Source organism: Clytia hemisphaerica, unplaced genomic scaffold, assembly GCF_902728285.1.
Source record: "Clytia hemisphaerica strain Z4C2 unplaced genomic scaffold, Clytia hemisphaerica genome assembly, whole genome shotgun sequence".
NCBI classification, from domain to species: domain Eukaryota; kingdom Metazoa; phylum Cnidaria; class Hydrozoa; order Leptothecata; family Clytiidae; genus Clytia; species Clytia hemisphaerica.
Genome location: NW_027104435.1, coordinates 172,912 through 196,728, shown reverse-complemented (window position 1 = coordinate 196,728; position 23,817 = coordinate 172,912). Strand labels below are relative to the sequence as shown.

General features: G+C 35.2%; 1 protein-coding gene across 1 annotated transcript in view; it reads right to left on the bottom strand.

Moving 5' to 3' along the window:
- Positions 1-1,009: 1,009 nt before the first annotated feature.
- The window catches only part of LOC136820760 (echinoderm microtubule-associated protein-like 6), a 112,578-nt gene continuing 89,770 nt past the window's right edge, over positions 1,010-23,817 (bottom strand). The window contains exons 36-39 of the mRNA XM_067076983.1: positions 16,355-16,458; positions 9,279-9,432; positions 1,980-2,080; positions 1,010-1,648 (exon numbers count right to left, since the gene is read on the bottom strand). Of these exons, the coding sequence (XP_066933084.1) occupies positions 1,624-1,648; positions 1,980-2,080; positions 9,279-9,432; positions 16,355-16,458 (384 nt within the window). The 3' untranslated portion in view covers positions 1,010-1,623. The remainder of the gene's footprint in view (positions 1,649-1,979; positions 2,081-9,278; positions 9,433-16,354; positions 16,459-23,817) is intronic.

Sequence of the window (23,817 nt, the reverse complement as noted above, 5' to 3'; positions counted from 1 at the left end):
ATTTTGTGTGAGAATTCTGTTTTTATTTTGATGCAAAATGGGGATGCGAGAAAATTGGAAACTGTATCTAGAAACTACGAAAACGAAAGCGAAAGGACACGGTAAGGCTGCTCAGTACTGGGACACTATGGGAATGTATATGAGCTTAGCTTTGATCTTTCTCGGATCTTTAACGACATTTATGGCGTTGGTTCATGTCATTCCGACTACTTTTGTCGCTGGGATCGCGGGAGTTGGAACTATGTTATCTGCAGTGCAAGCTTTCTTAAGACCAGCCGACCGCCGACAACAACAATCGTACGCGGCGCGTGAATTTCAGGAACTGATGATGCGTATGGTAAGGTGTGAAGAAGAAGCTGAATATGAAGAATTATGGCGCGACTTGAATAAAGCGATTGTTGATGCGCCATTTCTACCAAAAAGATTCAAAACTGACATTGATATCGATTGGACAATGACTCCAGAACTGAATAATTTAATCGATGAAAAAGAAGGACCAGTTCCCGAGGAAAGTGTTGAAATAGATTCTGAACAAACGTCATCGGTGATAAGTGACGAAAGCAAAAGTAAACAGAGAGTAGGAGCTTTGGATAATTTTGGATACGGTTCCATTGGAAACTTTATGCAAGGTGTAAGCAAAGGTGACGAGGAGAAAATCGAACTTTTGAGGAACGAGTAAAAAATATGGTATGTTCGAATTGTTGCATCGAGTAATGATTTAATCGATAATTCTTCAAAAACAACAATCTATTCATGTTAATTTTTGATTATTTTGGATTTGTTTGAACAATGTCTGGGATGATGATGGTCGACTAATTAAGCAACTAGCACCAACCTAGGGAAATAGAGAAGCGAGGCTAAACTTTGAGATTCTCGTTGAAAATTTCCTACTAGCATCCAACGATGACCATGCTTTGGTTGACTGTTTTTGGTTGGTTCTGATATTCTCGGCATCATAAAATTTAGTCTCACTGCGGTTGCCAGAGAATGCAATTTTTCGTTTAAGATAAATGCTTCCATAATATTTATTTCGATTAGTGATTAATTGCTACGAATAAAAATTATTGCTTGATATATTGTTGATTACCCTAATTAATGATCCCATAATAATAAATTCCATAAATGTTAAAAATCTACCATCTAATTATACAAAAGAAAATATTGTGCAAAAAAAATTAAACAAAAAAGAAGAAATTCTTATCGGCCAATTCCGCAAGAAAAAAATAGCATCCATCACATGAATGAGGCGGATGAAAAATGTTTTTCAACAGTTTTGACACTAAGCTCAAGGAATATTTTATGACGCAGGATGGATTTAGCTCGGGACGGAGGTATTTACTTATTTATTCATTGTTTGTTTGTAACTCTACCACCCTTATTTCTTCCGTTAACCGCCCAATACGGCTGTAAACTCGGGATTTATATATTTCCCCGCGTTTAAAAACTATAAAGAACGAAAAACAGATAACAAATTTTGAAAAAAGAAAGAATGTGCATACAAGTTTAGTGAATTTGGTGCGTGATAGCGAGTTTAAGAATGTGTTAGATATAAATTATTTAAATCGTTGAGTTTTCATACGAGTCTTTGATGATCTTTACATCACATGGTGACGATAACCACGATCACACGCACTTCCAAACAAAAACGCTGAAAGGAAAAATCCACAAAAAAATCAGCAATTTTGCAGAAATATTTCAGTAATTTTTCAGAACTCTATAGTGACTTAGACTGATGGCATTCACTAACGGATTCTTACTACTTAAACTACGCGGTTATTTTTGTAGAGGTCTGTGATTCAGAGAATATAGTAAGAAAAGGGGTCCCATCCCTCAATGAGTCTATCCATCAAAAGTTCTGGATGTTTTACGTATCTTTAAAGTACCTATATAGTAGGGATACAGGGCTACAAAGGCAACAAACTTCAAAGCACTCGGACGACGTCCATTAAAAAAAGCAAATCGAAATTCAGTTTACTTACCAGGAGTCGTCACCTCCAGTGCTGACTAAGCGTTTATCGTCATGTGTGAATCGAACGTTTGTTACGTGAGCCGAATGACCAACATATTTCGAACCTTTCGTCTGAAGGGAGAGAAAAGAATGAAGAATAAACAAGCAACATGCTGAATGGACCTACCTAATGATTAACATCAGATGAAAATAAGAAAAAAGTGACAACAATTGTACAAAAATTCAGAATGGAAAAATAAAGCTTGTGTGTTGAATAATGTAATGGTAAAAAGGAATTTCCCCAAATACGAAAATCACTTAAACCATTCAGGCCCAAAAAACCTTTTAAGCTGTTTTTGGCCCAAATTTGCCCAAAAAATTTTCCTTCAAAAACTGGCTCCGTCACATTTTGGGCATTGCCATTTTGCATCATTGTGCAAAAAATCAGAAAAAAATAATGACAGAATTTTGCACAAAGTCCAAAAAACCCTATTTTTAGGCAGTTTTTGGCCCAAATTTGCCCAAATATATATTTTTCGAAAATCGGCCTCCGTCGCATTTTAGGCATTGGCATTTTGCATCATTGTGTAAAAAATCAGAAAAAAATAATAAAATAATGAGTCAACTTTGAGAAAAGCTATATTTTCTTATTTGATTAAAGGGAAATTTCCCAAAATATGAAAATCCGTTTTTTAAGGCGAATAAGAATTTTCCGGGAAAAACCACTTCAGCCATTCTTTAGAGAATCTTGCCCTCCATCTTTGTCAGGGCCGGCGAATCAATTTTGAAAGTGGAGGGGCCAAATAGTAAGTGTCTAAGGAGGCGCCACCATGGTTAGCTAAATTATTTTTTTCTTAGCAAAAAAGTGTGGGGGGGGGGGCATGGTAAAGGGAATTTCCCAAGAATACAAAAATTCCGTTTTTTAAGGCGAATAAGAATTTTCCGGTAAAAACCGCTTCAGCCATTCTTTAGAGAATCTTGCCCTCCATCTTTGTACAAAAAATCAGAAAAAAGTAATGACAGGATTTTGCACAAAGTCCCAAAAACCCTATTTTTAGGTAGTTTTTGGCCCAGATTTGCCCAAATAAATTTTTCTCGAAAATCGGGCTCCGTCACGTTCTGGGTATTGCCATTTTGCATCATTGTGCAAAAAATCAGAAAAAAATAATGAGTCAACTTTGAGAAAAGCTATATTGTCTTATTTGGTAAAGGGAATTTCCCAAGAATACAAAAATTCCGTTTTTTAAGGCGAATAAGAATTTTCCGGTAAAAACCGCTTCAGCCATTCTTTAGAGAATCTTGCCCTCCATCTTTGTACAAAAAAGTCAGAAAAAAGTAATGACAGGATTTTGCACAAAGTCCAAAAAACCCTATTTTTAGGCAGTTTTTGGCCCAAATTTGCCCAAATATATTTTTTTTCGAAAATCGGGCCCCGTCGCATTTTAGGCATTGCCATTTTGCATCATTGTGCAAAAAATCAGAAAAAAATAATGAGTCAACTTTGAGAAAAGTTATATTGTCTTATTTGGTAAAGGGAATTTCCCAAGAATACAAAAATTCCGTTTTTTAAGGCGAATAAGAATTTTCCGGTAAAAACCGCTTCAGCCATTCTTTAGAGAATCTTGCCCTCCATCTTTGTACAAAAAATCAGAAAAAAGTAATGACAGGATTTTGCACAAAGTCCAAAAAACCCTATTTTTAGGTAGTTTTTGGCCCAGATTTGCCCAAATAAATTTTTCTCGAAAATCGGGCTCCGTCACGTTCTGGGTATTGCCATTTTGCATCATTGTGCAAAAAATCAGAAAAAACTAATGAGCCAATCCTGAGAAAAGCTGGTAACAGACGGACGAACGAACGAACAAACGAACGGACATGGGTTAATTTATAGAACCTCCACCGGGGTACCCGGAGGTAGGTCCAAAAAGCGCAATTCAAAAGGGGAAAGGTATTGGCGTACGAAGAATCTGATCTCCGACAATCATATCATGATTTGCAAAATTCAGGGGAGTTTCAATTGATTTTTCTTTTGCCAAAATTTCAAAATTTAAGAATGAAATTTCCTCGTTACCAAGGTTTCGACAAAAAAGGGCTATTTCCGATGCCGAAGCAGTTTTAGGATTCCGAAATATCGAAATGATTTTGTACACACATTACCGAAATTCTGATGTATAAACGGTCAATTTCTCGTACGCCCCCTTAATACAACATTTCTATTGGTAGACGCCACATGGCAAGACTCGGAGCTCAGAAAACAAGGTATATTACTTAATTATTATTTCTTAATGATACTAAAGAAATTGGTAGTCCGTACGTTTTTAAACATTTTCTTGAGGGAAAAATATATAAAATCTTTCTTGGGACTAAGTTCCAATCAAGAGAAGAAAGTGTGGGACCCGATGAATCGACGGGGCGAACATTTTCAAACCCTCTCTCAGAAATATATTCTTCCATAGCGAGCTGATTGTGACGTGTAGATTTCTTTCAGAATTCTTCGTGGAAATCCGAAACATGTATCATCGGAAGAGAAAATCGCGACAAAAATTCTAGCATCCAAAACAGGAAGAGAATAGTTGTTTATTGCATACAAACGAGGCTGTGTGCGGTCATTAGATGAAGATAATTTGTTTTTTCTAATGACTTTCCGAGACAAGAAAATAATTACAAATTTTCGTCATTACTCGAAGGTAATTTGGAGGCGTGATAATTAATACTTTTTTACCATTCATGCAGTTCACCGCTTAAAATGTATAACGGTAATAGGTTACACCTAGAATTTGAAATTATCCTAAATTCCTCAAGTTCGAGGGTACTCATCGAAAAGATTTTTCCAAATGAACATTGTGTTTTATCAGCACAATCATTTTCCCATTAGGAACAAAAAAAAACTCTCACAGAAGAAAATGCAAGGGAAACAACACTCGAAAAAAATCCACATATTTTGGCGACATTTAAAAAATCATATTTGGAGGTTGTCCACCTTGTCCATGGTAATAAAATTCCTTTAACTTAAATTGACACGATAAAAACATTCATTAGGTAAAAAAAGTCAAGCCCGTAAGTAACAGTCTAGGTACAGTCGGGAACGTGTAGTCGGGGAAATTACTCCAGAGAAACGTCCGAGACTCCTGGAAGGGAAATTGTTTCCCATCCAGAACGCCCGCGCGTAGTTTTTACACAAACGCCGGATTGAAAATAAAATCTATCGCTAGATTTCAAAAAAATGTAGTCCTCCACAAAGGAACCGCTAGACATAATCCATCGTGATGATTACGGCGCGTTCTATGTGTGTTTTGCATGGGAAATAAGTGGCTTCAATTTCTCTTGCCTGAGAAGGGTTAAAGTTTCGCCTCTAGCCATTCCTAGCTAGCTTCAATGTCTATAAATAGCAATAATTACAAGTCGTTCCGTAAAATACATAATTCGATTATAATTTATCAGACGGCCCTCTACGTCAGCACTCGCGGTAGTTCACAAATTTCTAGATCTTCACCACATAATGAGGTAATTATTCGAAGAAAACAATTTTTTCGAAAAAACTCCTCAATTACTCAACCAAAAAGAAGGCGGTAATGGGTGATAAAAATGTCGATGTAGTAAAACTTTGTGGAATATTCCACTGAGTAATTCACAATTCAAGTAAACTTCTTCAGTAATTCTTCCTAGTAGTTCAAAGGAAGGAAAAAACTTTCCTACTCCAAATCTGAGGCTCATTTTCTCATGAAAATATTCTTAATAATACTGTGTTTTGGTAAAGGTCGAAAAGCAAAACAAACGAGGTTCGGTCCGAATTATAAGTGTACACTCTTTGGAGTGGTACTCTACTTCAGTGTAGCGAGTACCTCACCAAAAACCGGGATCTTTCCCGTCAATTGCGTAGAAAAGACGCGAGTGGCGTATAGTATAGGCTAACTTTAGTGAGGATTTAATTTAGGTAATTAGCAAAAAATTAGTTTGCCCAAAGAATTACAAAAAGAAAATTACAGTTTATTCTACGCTGAAAATTGGATACCGAAATATTACCGCGAGAAGAAAGTAACACCATCAGAGCTTCATCACGGTTTCAAATGTAAAAATCTCTTTTGCCCAATAATTCTTATCCTGACTCAACTGGTAAATACAGAAAAGAAATTTTGAATCACTTGTAGAGAATTTATTGACGTTAGCTAGCGATTAAGGAGAGGAAATGACACCATCCGAGCAGACGACACAGGATACCAGACAACATCATGTTGCCAGTAGTTCCTCTTTTGATCTAGCCGACTTTCTAAAGAGATACTTCCTTCTGGCAGTTGATGCTACATTGAAGATTGAAGATTCGTAATTCCTTTGCAGCAAGAAGGAGGGATTTTATTTTTTTGAATTCTTAGAAATGGGCACACTAGAAAACATCTTGGATGAATAACATATTAAAAGAGACCAGTATCATTACTGAAGAGACTGCTAGAATCAGTGTCATAGTGGCTTTGCCTCCTCGCGATTAAGAATCATGGTTGTTTTTTACTTTTCAAATAAATTACCGATTCTTCATTATATTTCTCCAAAATGGAATTCTTTCGTTCTTAAACTGAAATTTCCAAGAAATTTTGAAAAAGGCAAAGTAAAAACAAAGGAAGAAAGAAAGAATTCGGCTCTGCTTTACTTTAACAGTAGAAATTGCAATTGGAATGGGTGGTAGCAACATTGCTAATCGGTAATTGTATTTGGGAACCAAAATTCAAAAATCTTGTCGATATTAGGAGGTTGATGATGATGAATAGTAATCAATAATGAATAATGCAAAGGAGGTTGGGACTGAGCCAACATGATGTTAATGAACTGAAAAATGAATAGACATCAATAGAGTGGGACTCAGGCCCTCGAGCTCAGACCTCTGAATAGGGCGAGAGATTATGAGTGAGAAAAGAAAAGAAATCGGGGACTTGAAAAGGAGAACTTGAAGGAGAAGGACTTGAACAGAGACTATCGTTAATTACATGCCAGAGTTACTAATTTATTTGATGTTATTTATGTTACGCTTATTTGATATTTATTGCTTAATTGAAAAAATACCTAAAATTCCCTTCGTCACAAAATCATGAAGGCGTTTGTTTGGCTTTCCCCAAAGTCTAGAGAATGATCTTTTTAATTTTTGAGAACAACACTAAAAAGTCAACACACAGAGCCTCTTCTGAGTTGCCTATTAGTTTGACCCTTTCTATGTCAGCCATTTTCAAAACACTAAAATAAATCCAGGTCAGACAGATTATTCCAGGGCTGATTTATTGAAGACATTTGCGGGTTGCTGCAAGTACAAAAGGAAAGCATTATCACGAGCAAATTACATCCAAAAAGTGGTTAAATTTTTTTATTTTTGGCATCAGCTCATCATTAACGACGTCATTGAAACCATGGTAACAAAATCTCAACCGCAAAGCATTCTGGACAAATTGGTGTTTACATAACCAACATTTAACTGGGGAGTGAAAAGAATGATACGATCGTTAAATTTTACCCCCGTCTATTCATAAGTTAAAATTATACGTTCAAGGGGGTAAAAATGTATAAAAAGGGGTTCCCTAGTAATATGGTACTTAAGAGGGTCTCTCACTTTCTGTAAAAAGTTTACAATGTAGGTCTAACGTAAATCGTTGATTACAGGCCGCAAAAAAAGTTTTATTGTCTTGGGAATCTATGTTAATTTGGTCAAATTTTGCCTTTTGTTTTTGCACTTAAATTTTGAAATCCAATTTTTCGGTTATGATAAAATTTGGCCTAATGAAGCAGGAGTCAACTGATCTAAAAATTGAAACATTTTTTTGGTCGAATAAATTCAACTCAAAACTAAATTTGACAATTCGCCAGGCCCTGGCTCAGGACTATGTTGATTTATTTTAGCATTAAAGAAATAGACTAAATTCAGTGAAAGATGAATATCGGTAAAAATAAATGAGATACTAAAAAAACCAATATCAAAATCGCAACAGTAGAATAAGTCAATTTCACTGAAGATTGCCATCATGTATGTATGATGTATTTACTCCCAGGGGAGGAGGGTGGTAAACTTAGGCAAAATGGGTTCCAGGTGCCATAAGGTTCCCTTTCTCACACCCTCAAAGGGGTATAAAAACCTATTTAAAAGGAATAGAGTCTCGGTAACGGTTCCAAAATTACGTAAATAAAAAATCGACTCCCTCATAAACTCTTGAAATTTGGACTAAAATTAAACTTTTGGCTGAAATTTTGGGGATTAGTCTCTGTGGGTGGCAAAAACGTCAAAAAATGGACAAAACTTTCGAAAAACAGTCTCTCTAAGGATTGATTTTCAAACTTTGGCTCGGACATACCCGTCATCTCGCAAACCTAGAACCCCGGGTGTTTGCTTTACTTAAACTAGAATAAGTCATTTTATTTATCCAAGAAAATCGTCGACAATCTGATTTAAGGGTAACCGCGACAGACTAATGAAATTAATACGAACCGCAAAATATCTTACTCAATGCTGATTAAAGCAAACTTTCTTCGTGAACGTTAGAAAAACATCCAATCTAAGGTCCTGACAGACTTAAAAGATATTAGTTTCTGATGAAATCTTTCTTGCTCGTGTCAGCATTAGATGTTTATCACATTTAAACCACGATGTGTATTTTTCAATCAAATCAACAAAACAAAGTGCTATATATAAACCTTTCGCCTGGAGGTAACGAAACAACAACAAAATCCAAACGTCACGCGTTCTTACCTAAATGTTTCTATGAAAATTTAACCTTGAATCAAATTTTAAGGATTGTGGCGAGAGATTTGACTGGAGCCTAGTACCTTTCTCAGTGGTGAAATGACAGAGTACAAAATGTACCATCATTAGATTATTATGATAAAGAAAACCTTATTGCACCGGACCCTGGAAGTATTATCATGTACTATTAGCAATATTCAGAGAACGAGTCTGACGAAGAATACCAATATCCGTCACACAATTCGAAGTCCACAATCACATCCACCTTTTTGAAGCTACTTTTTACGGTTTAAACTAAAGTCTGTCTCAATATAATTTGCAGCTGAGACATAAATGGCTGTAACTTTTGATAGAATTCGAATTAGATAGCGGTTTTGTGCTTGTTGAAGAGATAGGAGTGGAATATCATCATAAAGAAAAAACTCAAAAAAACTCGGAAAATGAAGATTGAAAATGAAGAAGTTCATTAGTTAATAATTTGAACAGATTTGAATTCCCTTCCTTGCTCAAAAGAAAGAGTCCCCGCAGCGTGAGCAAAACTATAAAAATAGATCAGATAAACCTTAAAATTATAATTACTTTAAAATCTTTAGACATGCGAAAAAAGATTATACTTACGAATTTTTGGTCCACGGGGAACTTGAACAATTTGACGTAACCGAAGTCATCACCGGTGGCCAACATTTGCCCAGAGTTTGAGAGATGTGCATTGTTAATATCTCCATTCTCGGAATTCTTGGGCCAAATACCGATCACATCTTTTCCAAGGGTACTAAACAAGAGAGGGGGGACATTAAGGTAGAATTTACGTAGATAAAAATTCTGAAGTCTAAAATTTAAATAATCCTTGGTTTTAAAGTGTTTTTGCTAAGATACTCACGTGTTAGACATTATAAGTATCTGTAAAAGCTTATGCGCAATGCTTGCATTTATGTATAAGTAATAATGGTCTCTTAGGAATGCCATTTGAAATAATTATTCTATCTAAAAACGATGTCTTGATACATCTCGACTCTCGAGAAGCGTATTTTAGAATTGAGAACCTACTCTTCTTTTCTTACCGAAGCAATAAATCACTCCTGTCTCACAGCCCCGGTGGAACTTTTTTCACAGTGGTGATAGAAAATTCTATTGAAATCCCGATGGGGAAAGAAATCGTATTGTTCTAAGCTTGAAAAATCCAGTGGAGATGGTTTTGGAGTGCATTTTTTACAGAATTTTTAATGGGGATGAAATGAAAGTTAATTTCCAGGTGGGCCTGGTATTTTTCCAAACGGGGGAAGAAAATTTGGCAAAATTCTAATTTTTGAACATATTTGTTAGCTGAGGTGATTTAAATATTGTGAGGTCAAATTTTAATATAGATTTTGAAAAGAGCTTTCCATTTGACGCAAACTTGATGAAAAAATGAAGGTAATTAATATTTTTTCAGGCTACTGTAAAAGCGAAGAATAAAATTGATCATGGCTTTGTATTGTGAGTAAAGTACACAAACATACGTAACAGAAACAAACAAATTATCTGACGGGTTACAATATCTATAACGCCTCTGTTTATCGAGTTTAATAGACAATTAATCGACTGCAAATTGTCGACGATTCTCTGTTACTAAAAACATACTCAATATTGCTTTAATCACTTTTTCTATTCTTAAAATAGAATAACTGGTCGTTTAAAAGCACTTAGGAAAACAATACATGGACAATTATTGCTCAAAATTCAGTTTAAACCAAAGGTTAATTGGGTAAAAAGGGGTTATACCTGAGGTACTGATAGACAAAATATCGGTAAAAATAATTGTCTGTGGGCTCTATGCTCTCTCAACAAGAAAGAAATCTAAAGGGTGTCGAAAATAGAATATTGACCGAAAATTGAAAAAGTGTTTCGTTTCTTTTCCTTGAATGAATGACCAAGGTCTCAAAATATTAGTTCCAAATATCTCATAATTTCAATCAGGGAGGTAGGTGGAAAGACGTTGTTGTCAATTTCACTGACAAAAATTGATTAGTTTTTAAGATGTTTTTATTTAATATTCTTTCGATGATCTGTCAGTTATTCTTAACTTTAGACCAACCTTAAAACCACTGTGTGTTAATTTCTATGATAAGTTTTTTGATGAGTTTTTGGATTACAAGAGTTTAATATTCATTTAAGTATATCAAGTTTTTACTGGTGATTTCGCAACGACAAAAAGTCTGAGTCATTGATGACATTTAAAAAAATATTCATCGACAAAACTTGACCTCAGCTCGGAAGTTTTGGCTTCATACCGTGTAAAAATGTTTTATTTTCAGTTTTTTTAAAGCATGTTGATGTGATCTTCATAGAGATTGAGACCCGGGGGGAGGGCACTGACCTTGACGGCCGACGGGGACGTGTCGCTTGAGTGGGAAAATGGACCCTGTCAAATATGAATGTTTGACCCTGTAAGAAAGAAAAATCTAATTTTTTTCCTCATTTTCCCCCTGAAAAGTGGCCAAATTGACTAAAAGTAGACGAAAAGTTGAAGAAATCTCTAATTTCCTAATTTTTCGAAATATATGTCTATCTTTTCGATAGCCTTAAAATGACACCATTTTGTTGTTAATGGTTACTAATGACACATTAACGTCATTTTATTGCATGGGAAACAATATTTCGCAATGCTTGGTGGTTAAAATCAGGATTTGAGAAACGTGGTCTGATCTTTCAAATTACACGATTATATTTCATGTTTTTGATTGAGAAATTAATAATATGACAGATGGATCGAGATTCAGATTAATTCACCCTACTCCGTTATCTCGATAAATCTATTATCATAAAGCAATCAAAATGCATGGTAATTGAACTTTCACTTGATCAATCGATTATGATAACTTAAATTAGATTAAAAGATGAAATTTGATGTACAGTTGATGCTCTCTAATTCAAATTTTCAAGGGGAATTGGAATTTTATCGAATAAGGGAGCGTATCAATTAGTAGTCCCGCTGCTGAGATCGAAAAAAGTGGCTAGAAAACAATTTTCGTGACACACATCTTAGAACTAACTTTTTTTGGTGGAAACTCACGAATTAGTATATGTAGATTCCAAAATCAAAAAGTTTCCACGATATTATCGTGCAAGTAACGAGTAATTGGCGATTTTTTGCGTTTCCAGGCAAAATTGGGGGGGGGGGGGCAAAATTGCAAGGCCTGGAAATTCATGACTTTTGGGGGGTCTTCAAATTAAAAAGAGACCTATATCACATGATAGAGCTCTTCAAACTGAGCAAAAAAGTGTATTACACAAAAGTCCCAACTTTTCTAGATCAAAATTTATTGGCCTATTTGTGGTCAAAAAGGTGTTAACTGTGCTCTTCAATAGTGAGGTCAGTGGTTTTACCCCAGCTGGGTAATATTAGATGGTACTGGATCTCTCATCGCTTGAAGTTCAGCAATTAAGAGAAAGATCGAGGGTAAGTGGAGCAATCCAGGGAGAAAGAGTGATACCCACCCCTACCTTCAGGTAGATAGGTAGATAGCTATCGACAGAGGAGCCTTTGCGTCATCCTAACTTACTTGTGTCTTGTTAGAAAGATTTATTTATCTACAAATCGATGCAGTCTATCAATCTTAATATTAAACTCACAAAAATTCATACAACATAAAAAAGGGGCGTTGCAAAGAAGTTTGTATAAAACACTAAGCAACCAGCAAAACTGTTGTTAATTACTTCATACCGACTGCAATTAATACGTTTGTTTATCCAGGAGGTAGCAGTAACTTCTTGGCATCCTGCCAACAGATGTGCAATTGGTATATCAAAATGGGCTCATTCAGCATAATTTGCTTTTTTTTACACAGGAAAGAAGAAACAGTGAAATTAATCTTGTTTATTTATTCGCCACAATTCTGACTGAGTGTTTTAAATTTCGAATCGGGAAATCCGAAAATATTACCATTGTAAGTGGGGGGCGTACGGGACTTCGTAATACCGATATACCGATCACTTTTTCTCTCAATTACCGATATACCGATAAATTTTTCGCTCAAATACCGATACCGATCAATTTTTCTTCATTTTTTAGGTACTCGTCCTCGGAGGGGATACTTAGACAAAAATGGGTGCTTGGTATGTGTGGACGATAAAGGTCGGGTTTTTCATCACCCGAAGTCTCTATAACAACTACCAAACTGTAGCGTGGTGGGTAGGTACAGGCTAGGGAAGCAAAAGTAGAATTTTGGCTTACGGTGCCCCCTTGTAGGCTCATTCTGGCGCCCCTTTTGGTCGCATTGGTATACCGAAATTTAAACTTAAAATTTAGGTCATTTTAGAAACATTTAGGAAATGCGAGCGAAGCGAGCAAGAAAAATTTGCGACATTTTCAGTGAGATGGATTGAGTAAAGCCTAGCAGAGGCGTAGCCACGAGTTTTCGTTTCGGGGGACGAGATTGGAAAATTTTGACCTTTTCAGGCGAAATTTTCAGAGAAAGTTTTTTTCGTAACTTATGCGCCGCAGGCGTAAATTTTTGCTATAAGCAAGCTCAAAGTTAGCGAGAATAAGGTCACAAAAAGTGCAGAAAGCATAAAATCATGTCGCAGAGAGCTTCCTTTGTAATCTTGGCGCCGCCGGCGAAAATTTTGGTCTAAGAAATGTCAAACAGCTTAAATGAGGCCTTAAAAAGGTCAAAGGTAGCCAGAAAAAGGTCACAAAAACTACAAACCCCTTCACATTCTGTTTGGAAAACTTTGACCTTTTTGGTCAATTATTTTTTTTTTGGGGGGGGGGGGGAGCGACCGCCCACTCTGCCCCCCGGTGGCTACGCCGCTGCTAGTACAGTAAAATGATATTGAAATGGGAGAGAAGCGAGCACAAAATTTTTGAGAAGAAAAGGAACAAAACACAACCATGTTAAATTATATAAACTTTAAAATCAGGTTTATAATATATGACAAATCTTATCTAAAATATCAATTATTCCACATACAATCCTTGAAGAACTATAATTGGTCATGCTTCTCTATAGTCAGTGCAAAAAGGTTGACTCTGTTTGACGCGAGCGAAGCGATCGAAAAAATTTTCCAGAATAAAGCTTAAATTTGACCAAAACTTTAGTAAGATGCTAGAAATTGAATAAGAAAACGATCAAGGGACCTAAAACTTTCATCGAAAATGGGAGCTTATCGAGTGATAGAATGTCGAATAGTAGAAAGTAACGGATAAAGATATAAATTTGATACTATCTCTACAATCGGTGACATAAAATTTGGCACGAAAGGGAAATTCCCCACGAAACACAAACGATTTGTAAGTGCTCTAAAGTAGGTTAGAAGAGTTTTAACACTGAGTTTTAATGCTAGACTCAAGACTTAGGAGCTTAGGATCCGAGGATCAAAAAGTTCAAAAATTGTCTGATAAGGCTTGAAATATAGCCTGGAAGCCAATAAATCCCTCCCAAATCGAAATATTCGATGAAATGAAGTTGAAGGCCCGAAATTGACATTCTCGCTCGAACTTCTTCATTTTCGGAAAACGGTAAAATAACCAAAATTGCCAATATGTTATGGCACTGATTGTAGATCAAAAAAATTGAAAGAAACTATGCGAGGGAAGCAAGCGAAAAAAATTTCATGATTTTTAAAGTTATTTCTGGTCGTGGGGCGCAATTTAAAGCGAATTTAGGGTAATTTTAAGATTTGGGCGTTCAAAAAAGCTCAACTTGGGGAGGCGTGGTCCCCTGTCACAACGCCAATGGATCGAAAAGGGGAGCTTATCAAAGAGTAGAACGTCAATTTAGAGAGCGTCAACTGTATTCACGACAGACCTCTGGCTGAGCCTCCTTGCCTTATCAAAATTGCAGCAATGATTTTTCAAATTGGCGCCCCTGAGTGTTCCTTAATTTGTACTAATTTACGTATGAGGGAGCGATTATTTAGTAGATCAGCGCTTAGAACATATCGTTCATATATTTGAATAGAAAAGGAGGCTTTGGCCAAATAGAAAATCTTTGAAAGTCAACCAAATAACATAAACTCTAAAAAAGTCTTGAATTTGATACTTATCAAGAAGATTTGGAAAGTATGACTTGATAGCCCCTGGATATTATTGGATAATACACATGCAATGAAGAAAAGGTGGAAAGTTAACTCATTCACGCTTTTTGATCAAGAATTTCACAAAAAAAGCTAAGATTTTGTTTCACATGTTAAATTTAGGCTGGCCAAATCTAGGAATACAGTTAGAATATTTTAGGAGGAATTTCTTGAGTTAAGAATATATCCATGATGAAATGACACTATTCATGATATGCACCATTGCAATGTCTTCCACGGACCCAACAGCTGATTGGCTGCAAGTGACATATTTACTGATATTTACTTACGCCACTTACAACCAATCAGATGTCGTGGTCTGTGAATGTCAGAAGACATTGCAATGGTGCATATCATGATCTTGCGAAAAAAGCGTGTACGAGAAAACTTAATACATAAACCGGACATGAATCACTACACGACCAGTAAGTAATGGTCATATAATTGTTTTGTTGTATTGTCTTGCGTTTCATGTAGGAAACGACTAGCATATCCTGGCATCCTGCCAATAGATATTGTTGCGTAGCAATACAAACAGCTCATTCAGCTCTTTTGCTTCCCTTTTTACGCAAAGGAAGAAGAATGTTTCATAGATGGCGTCAACAAACCCTTTGTTACTCACATTCACACTCCTCATTTAGGTTGTTAACCTTCATGTCGTAAGTTACCAAAAATATCATAACCTTATAAACAAGCGATGGTTGTTGCTAATAGATGGTGGGTGTGTTATTATGAACATCATCCAAACAATTTTCATACTGGGTTAGAAAAGTTATTATGTTCCACATTACATTCCTTAATACTTCATCGTCAACAAATACCGGGGGGAGAGGTTTCGAAAGATCAAAGTTCAACAAGCTACATGCTGAATGGACTTACCTCAAGGCTAGTGTAATAAGTAAATGGGAAAAGTGACAACAAAAGTGATAAAATGCATACTAGAAATCTAAAAAAATACCAAGCCAATCGCGAGAAAATCTGATTTTTTTAAGCCCAAAAAAAAATTCCCGGAAAAAAAGGCTTTAGCCACCTTTTAAATAGCCTCATCCTCTATCATTCTGCCAAAAATCGAAAAAAGCTAATGAAGCAATTTTGCACACAGTCTAGTCTAGCAAGCTAGACGACTAATTTATATATAGTAGAAATAAAGCAAAAAGTAATGAATGGAACAATTTTAGTCGTCTAGAAACCTTTGTGCACTAACTCCAAACAAAAGAAAAGTGTCAATATTGCAATTATAATTTTTTCCTGCTCAAAATAATTCTTGAGAAAAAAAATATGTGTGGATTTGTGTATTGAAAGTTTTTCATTTGAGTTGATTTCGTTTGTTGTTGCTTGATAAATTGTTTTCTCGCTACGCAAGTTTCTGCGTAGCTAGCCCCTGTATCTATAAAGCTGAAACACCGGATTCTTCCAGTCGTTTATACAAACTAAATCCCGTATTATTATTATTAGTATTGGTATTATTAGTATTACACGCATTATAAACGACTCCAGTCTACACACAGTCCAAAAAATCCCATATTTCCCATATCCCAGTTTTCGGTTATATTTTGAGAGAGATACAAAAGCTAGATATTCCCTGGGTTCGAGGGTGATAAAATGAAAAGACATTAATTTTGAAAACAACATCTTACCAAGTCCAAGTATGCCATGTGATTTGAGACAACTTATTTTCATCGGTCACGTGTGTACCATCTGGAACAGCGAATACTAGTCGTTCGTAAGACCCTGTACACACCTGCAAATGAGAAAAAGTGATATTTGGTCAGATAAGCATCAGTAACTTCAATCCATTATGAGGATTTAAAAAGCCGACCAGTAATAATCCTGTCCTAATAAAGCAAACTCCTTTTAACTCGGACTATTTTAAACTTCCTTTTACTCAAACTAAAACGATTGTAGGAAAATAATGTCAAGTTATTATCTAATTCGAAAAAAGAGTCCTTGGTCCCTTGAAGATCGAATTAGAACAAAATAATAAGCTTAAACTTCCTGTCAGGACAAAATGATTTGTTCGGGAAAAAGAGTTTCTTTGGTGAATAAGTACCGGGGGCTGGTCGGTCTATCTCAGTATTGGTTTCAAGGAAGAAAATAAAAGGCCAGGTTTTGATACGTTCTTTGTTACATAAATTCATTCGCTTCATTCTGCATTTCAGACAGTTCTGGATGTCAAAGTTGTGTTGACTTTGCAAACATTTTCAGACTAGTTGGCATTTGTTTTTGGAAAATTCTATGTAATTTCCCTAGTACTTTGACAAAATGTTCCAAGGCACATGAAACCTTAAACCAGACAAAATGTTGTAAAAAAAACTAATGATTTATCAGGTGTGCGAACTGGAAAAAATCATTGGATAGTTTATAAGGTGTTTAATATCTTAATCGCGTCTGGATATTTGTCCAAACTCGGTAAGAGGTAGCTTCTCAAAATAGAGACAAGTCGTCTACATAACTGATTTTGCATTACTCCACAGCATCACCTTTCAAAAGAATAAAGTTTCAGACATTTGAATTCCTGTTTCGTAAAATCACGTGTCGATACTTTAGGAATACTGCCACGAATCTCCGAAGAAAGATGATATTTCTCTTAAACTGGAATCTATATTCTTTGTCTCTTGAGAATGAACGAGGACTAAGGAACACATAGAGCAGAAATTTCAGCTCAAGCTATGCTATAGGCATAATATAATTAGATATAATTGACGAGGATGGCAAAATACTAGAGGTGAATCTTCAACCTTTCCCAGGGAGGTAAACGTGATGCCGTTTGAGATTTGCGCCGCATTTCGAATAACGAATTGAGTTAAGCGCTTTATTTGTTTTTGCGTGGAATATTCTAAAATATAGTGGTCTACGTTCAATCGACCGTCAGTGTGAAAACCTCGCAGGTCGCCAGTAGCGTAGGGGGGGCGCAAAATTTGTGTAGGAGAGCAGATTTTTATGACACTGTAATTATCTATTCATAATATAAAAAGATAATTACTGTGTCATAAAAATCTGCTCTCCTACACAAATTTTGCGCCCCTCCTGTCTATGCTACTGCGTCGCACAACTTATGTAGGAAATAAGTGATTTCCAAACCCTACAAAGGAGATTCGACTGTAGCCTTCATCTTGCATTCATATAATGTATAATTTTATTAAGGTATTACGCATTTCTTACTTTAATAAGGGCAACCTTTAAAAGCTTGGAACTAACAAAGTAACTTCCCTTCCTCTCGATGACTCATCATGACTCATCACGAAGATTTCAGTGAAAGTACTTTAGATGTCATCTTATTAAAATTCAATTCGATAAAATTAAGGAACGTTAATGACTATGATAGCTCTACTTGCTAATTGCTGTCATTAAGATTGCAAAATAAGTTTATGTGAAAAATGAGCCAATGAAAGCTGCATTTTGGTAGTGAAATAACAAGGTATGGGGTAAAATCGAACTCCGAGCCTTGAAGGGTGAAAAATAAGGATGTTAGGTGATGCCAAAGTACTGCCTCGCCTACTTCAATAGAAAGACAAAGTTGTTAACACGTGAAAATCACGTAAAAGTATGATGATCAATCTTAGTCTTCATTAAAGATGCTTTTTTAAGAAAGCAATAAGCGGAATAAAAGGACAGGAAAATTTCCAAGGCATTTCGCAAGACTCTAAAATTAGTTTCCTGTATGTACACAGACTGCCCGCCAGACTGGAATTTGGACATTGGTTTGGGTTGAAGGAATTTGTACATTGTAAACTGACTGAACGTTAATAATTTAGAGAGAACAAAACTTTGAACTTTGAACACCATTAAATACACGTGAAAAATGGAATATTTCTTAAGAAAATTCATGACAGCTAATTTACATTGACATTACAGTGTATGATACGTTGAAACGAATTCCAATGTTTGCTTTGGTGTCTCGCTAATAATAACGGCATTGCTTTCGTGCGAAAGTATCATTGCACGGAAAACTAAGTAAGGTAGACGACTAATTCAGACAAAGTAGAAATAAAGCAAAAAGTAATGGAGGGAACCATTTTAGTTTATACAAACTAAATTCCATAACAATAATCGTAATATCATGTAAGCCTATACTACTGTATTATTACACGCATTACCGAGCATTATTTTGCATAAAAATGTAAACCTTAAATCGGGATATTCAAGACTGTATTCATTTTTATAGCTTTGCAAGTGTTTTGAGCTCAGGGTACAATTTATATTTTTCTTTTAATTTTGGGCGAAGAAAATGCTGGAATTTTCCCATCAACTGAAACTGATATATCAGTGAATCACATCTAAGAAATTTTGCTCTTTGCTCCCACATTCGAACAAATTCGAGGATATTAAGTGTCAACATAAGAGGCTTTAAATTGTCAAAAATTTCGCAAAAATTTCACCTTGTGCGAATACGATCAAATTTCGCGACGCAAATATCAATAATTTGCGCATCTTATAAAGCACCGAAGGAATTGTACAAATATGGGGATTAAAAATGGGGGAGTTGTAACAATTAAATCCAGTTTTATTTTGCTTGTAGGGTTGATTTCTATAAAATTTGATACTGCTCTGTCATTTTGAAATCCATGAAAATCTACCGGTTTTGTAGAGGTTCGCTTGAATTATGTTTATTGTTTGGATTATTGTATCGAATTCAACTCAAAGGAGGTCTGTATACCGTAATGAGGAATGTGATGTGATATGAAAGTTTGTTAACTAATTCCTTTCGGACTAAAGTAACGGTTCAATGCTACATCAGGCACTTATCTTGGGGGGGGGGGGTTCATGGTTGGCGGAGGAGCGGAATCGGCCCTTTTTTCGGACGGAATGGCGGAATTTGGCGAAAATTTAGACGGAATTACGGAAATTGGGTTCTCTGACGGAGACGGAAAATTAGACAATTTTAGTGCGGAAAAACGGAATTTAGCAAAAAAATTTGCGGAATTTCGGAATTGGTAAAAGATATTCAAAATTTTGCGGAATTTTCGACAAAAATATTGAATTTCAAAGGAATTTTCGGTGACGGAATTTTGGTTCAATTTAAGACGGTTTGACGGAAATTGGAGAAAAAATTGGCGGAGTTGCGGAATCGGGTACCCCCTGAAACCCCCCCTGTGCATAGCACTACTTCGTCACATATCCTTACTTCGTCTCCTATTGTTATTTTCTCTTTTACGTCATAATATATGCATGAATAATCGCATAAATTATTTCTGATTGATCTTGAGATTAGAGGTGGTTTCTACTTTCTTTTTTTATTGTATTGTTCTGTATGTAACACCTTTATAGCTGTTGAAATTAAACAAAAAAATTGTTCTTTCATTCTTTCATGTGAAGGTGTTAATAAACAAATGATACAAGAAATAGTCTATGGTTGATCTCTCTTTTTTTTAAAGGTGTTAACAAGCAAACTAATAAAGTGAATGGATGGTCGCTTTTTTGTTCCGTCTAGCAAAAAGTAATACAAAAGGTTGAAATCTCAATGTCTGAACCCTTTTTTTATCAAAAACTTTGTAAAGAACATACAGTATACGGTTTCTAAGAAGCGGCACAAAAAAAACTAATAAAATAGGAATCGAATTTGATATTATTTTTTAAATAATTTTAGATAAATTAGTTTTCACATTGATCTATCTGTGGAAGTTTTAAAAATCGAAATTTTTTCAGCTTGTTTCTTTCGTATCTCTAAAAGTAATGATAAAGTCTCCTTATAACAAGTCAAAATGTAGAAGAAAGAAGTTTTTTGATACATACATCAACCAGGTCACAAGTTCTGAGACACTTTCGTTTTCGACAGATCACTCTATCCTATCCTGATCACGGCTGGGATCCCTTAAAATCGGTCTTACCGGTTACCGATCGCCGTAAAAATTTTAATAATATTTTTGGGTTAAGATTCAAAAGAAAGAGCACCCTAAAGCTTTAAAAAAAATTGAATGTTTTTAAAAAATCTCAATAGAAACAGGTATATCTTATTCTGTCTCGTCGGGCGTTTCGGCCGCAAAAGTGCAAGGTAGCAACTCCTCTGCACCTGAACTTTCAATATATCGTAAAATTCTTTAAATATCGAAGAAATTTTTGGACGAATAATGGAAGTGAGGAGAGCTTTTAATGAAAGATATGATTAAGTAACATTTGATGGGGTTTTATGCGAAAAATATCTGAATGTTTAAGGAGTAAAGAGTTGCGACCAAGTAGTGTTTGGTGTTTTTGGTCCAAACTATGAACATTTCTAATGAGAAAAAAGGCGTAACGAAGTAGTATTAGGTGTTTGAGGTCCAAATTAGGAAAAATTCTTACGAGTAAAGCGGCGTGACCAAGTAGTGTTTAGTGTTTATGATCCAAATATCCAAATTAGGAATATTTTTTATGGACATGTTTTTTTTTGACTGTACCAAAATCAGGTTTTCGAAAATCGTGAAAATCACTTTATTTTAATTATTTCGTCATTCGCATGATGAATTTTCCCAAAATTTTGATATGTATTGAAATTTGGGAAGGGCTTTAAAATGAGCTATTTGAAAGTTCAAAATTCGGAGTATTTCAGGATTAATTAATCATGGAGTGTTTTGGATCATATCTCACTCCATGACTCATTATTCGGTCCTGAGGAGGTTTCTATGCATTTCTGAGGTAGTCTAAAATCATAAAATAGCCTGAGGAGTAATTTTTTTAAAGGCCGGAGTGAGTTATGATCAAGACTTTTTTAATCATTTTTCACTCATTTTAACAATTCCCGTTTTCTTTAGTTCGTTCCTTTCTTATCAACTAAACAAAAATCTCAAATCACTTCCCCGATAGATAGACTCGTCAGGAAAATATATATACGATTAGAATTAGCACCTAGATTTCAAAAATGATCAATTTGATCCTATTTTCCTCCGTTTTTTTCCAAAAAAGAGAGGTCGATGTGAAAATTCAATCCTTTAGCTACACCCTCATATAAGTTTCGTATATAAATTGGACACAACAAAGGCCAAATATAGAGCCGACTTTATAAATCCGAAATAGACTATGATTTTTTTCATCCCTGAAATACTCCGGATTCAACAAGCGATATCTTAAGTTCCATAAAAGCTATTAAGATCGGACAAAAAGTATCGGACAGAGCTACTAATCTATTTTCTTATTTTTGAATAACGATAAGAAAGGGTTCAGCTGTCTCTGTTAGTGCCAATTTGAAACGGGTTGGTTGAAAATCGGCATTTTGGTACAGTCAAAAAAAAACATGTCCTTATGAGTAAAAAGTAGCGATAGCGACCAAGTAGTGTTTGGTCCAAATTATGAACTTTTCTTATGAAGAAAAAAATGTGACCAAGTAGTGTTTGGTGTTTTTGTGTGAAAGTATGATCATTTCTAATGGGTAAAAAGGCGTGACCAAGTAGTGTTTGGTGTTTTTGTTCCAAGTTATTAACATTTCTAGTGAATGGAAAAACGTGACCAAGTAGTGTTTGGTCTTTTGGTGCAAACTATGAGCATTTTTAAGGATGAAAAAAATGTGATCAATTAGTGTTTGGAGTTTTCGGTCCAAACTAGGAATACACGTTTTTTTTTTATAAGGAACCTTAACTTTGCTCTGAGCCTGGAGTTCCTTATTTTTACAGAGAATTTCAGTCTCAAAGTTCCTTATCGAGTTCCTTACTACATAGGAAATTTTGAACTTTTTGCCCCTTGAAAGATCAAAATTTGGTCAAATTAGTCCCAATAAGGTACATTATTTTCAAAATCCACTTATTCTCAGCCTGAGCAGTTCCTTAACAATTCCTTATTTTTTGAACCATTTTCAGCCTCGAGTTCCTTATAAACGTGTTCCTTATAAAAAAAAAACGTGTATTTCTTATGAGTAAAATGGCGTGACCAAGTAGTGTTTTGGTGTTTGGATGCAAGTATAATCATTTCTAATGGGTAAAAAGACGTGACCAAGTAGTGTTTGGTGTTTTTGTTCCAAGTTATTAACATTTGTAGTGAATGGAAAAACGTGACCAAGTAGTGTTTGGTCTTTTGGTGCAAACTATGAGCATTTTTAAGGATAAAAAAAAATGTGATCAATTAGTGTTTGGAGTTTTCGGTCCAAATTAGGAATATTTCTTATGAGTAAAATGGCGTGACCAAGTAGTGTTTTGGTGTTTGGATGCAAGTATGATCATTTCTAATGGGTAAAAAGACGTGACCAAGTAGTGTTTGGTGTTTTTGTTCCAAGTTATTAAATATTCTAGTGAATGGAAAAACGTGACCAAGTAGTGTTTGGTCTTTTGGTGCAAACTATGAGCATTTTTAAGGATAAAAATGTGATCAATTAGTGTTTGGAGTTTTCGGTCCAAATTAGGAATATTTCTTATGAGTAAAATGGCGTGACCAAGTAGTGTTTTGGTGTTTGGATGCAAGTATGATCATTTCTAATGGGTAAAAAGACGTAACCAAGTATTGTTTGGTGTTTTTGTTCCAAGTTATTAAAATTTCTAGTGAATGGAAAAACGTGACCAAGTAGTGTTTGGTCTTTTGGTGCAAACTATGAGCATTTTTAAGGATAAAAATGTGATCAATTAGTGTTTGGAGTTTTCGGTCCAAATTAGGAATATTTCTTATGAGTAAAATGGCGTGACCAAGTAGTGTTTTGGTGTTTGGATGCAAGTATGATCATTTCTAATGAGTAAAAAGGCGTGACCGAGTAGTGTTTGTTAATTAAAACTATGAACATTCTTAATGGGTAAAAAATTGACCGAGAAACGTTTTTTATTTGTGCAATTTGTAAAGTTTCTTGAGTTAAAATATGTGAAATACCTACCATATACCTAAATTACATTTCTTTAACTGGCCAATCAAATCACTAATATATATGTAATATTTTGAAGAGTGAGTGCACGATGAACAATCGTGATTGAATATCTAAAGAAATGTCTCGAAGAAACCATAATACGCATGCGCAGGTGCTCTACACATTGTCAGAAAAAAACTTCTGAAGCAAATGGCTTTTTTTCGTGACGAAATAAAACAAGAAAGTATGAGAAGAAAAAGCAAAATTATTATTTTTTACGTTTTTATTCTGCTTTTTGGAAATGTAATCAAAACCGAGAACCGTCTTATAGAATACGGCTATAGAAGACGAAGATTATGAATTATT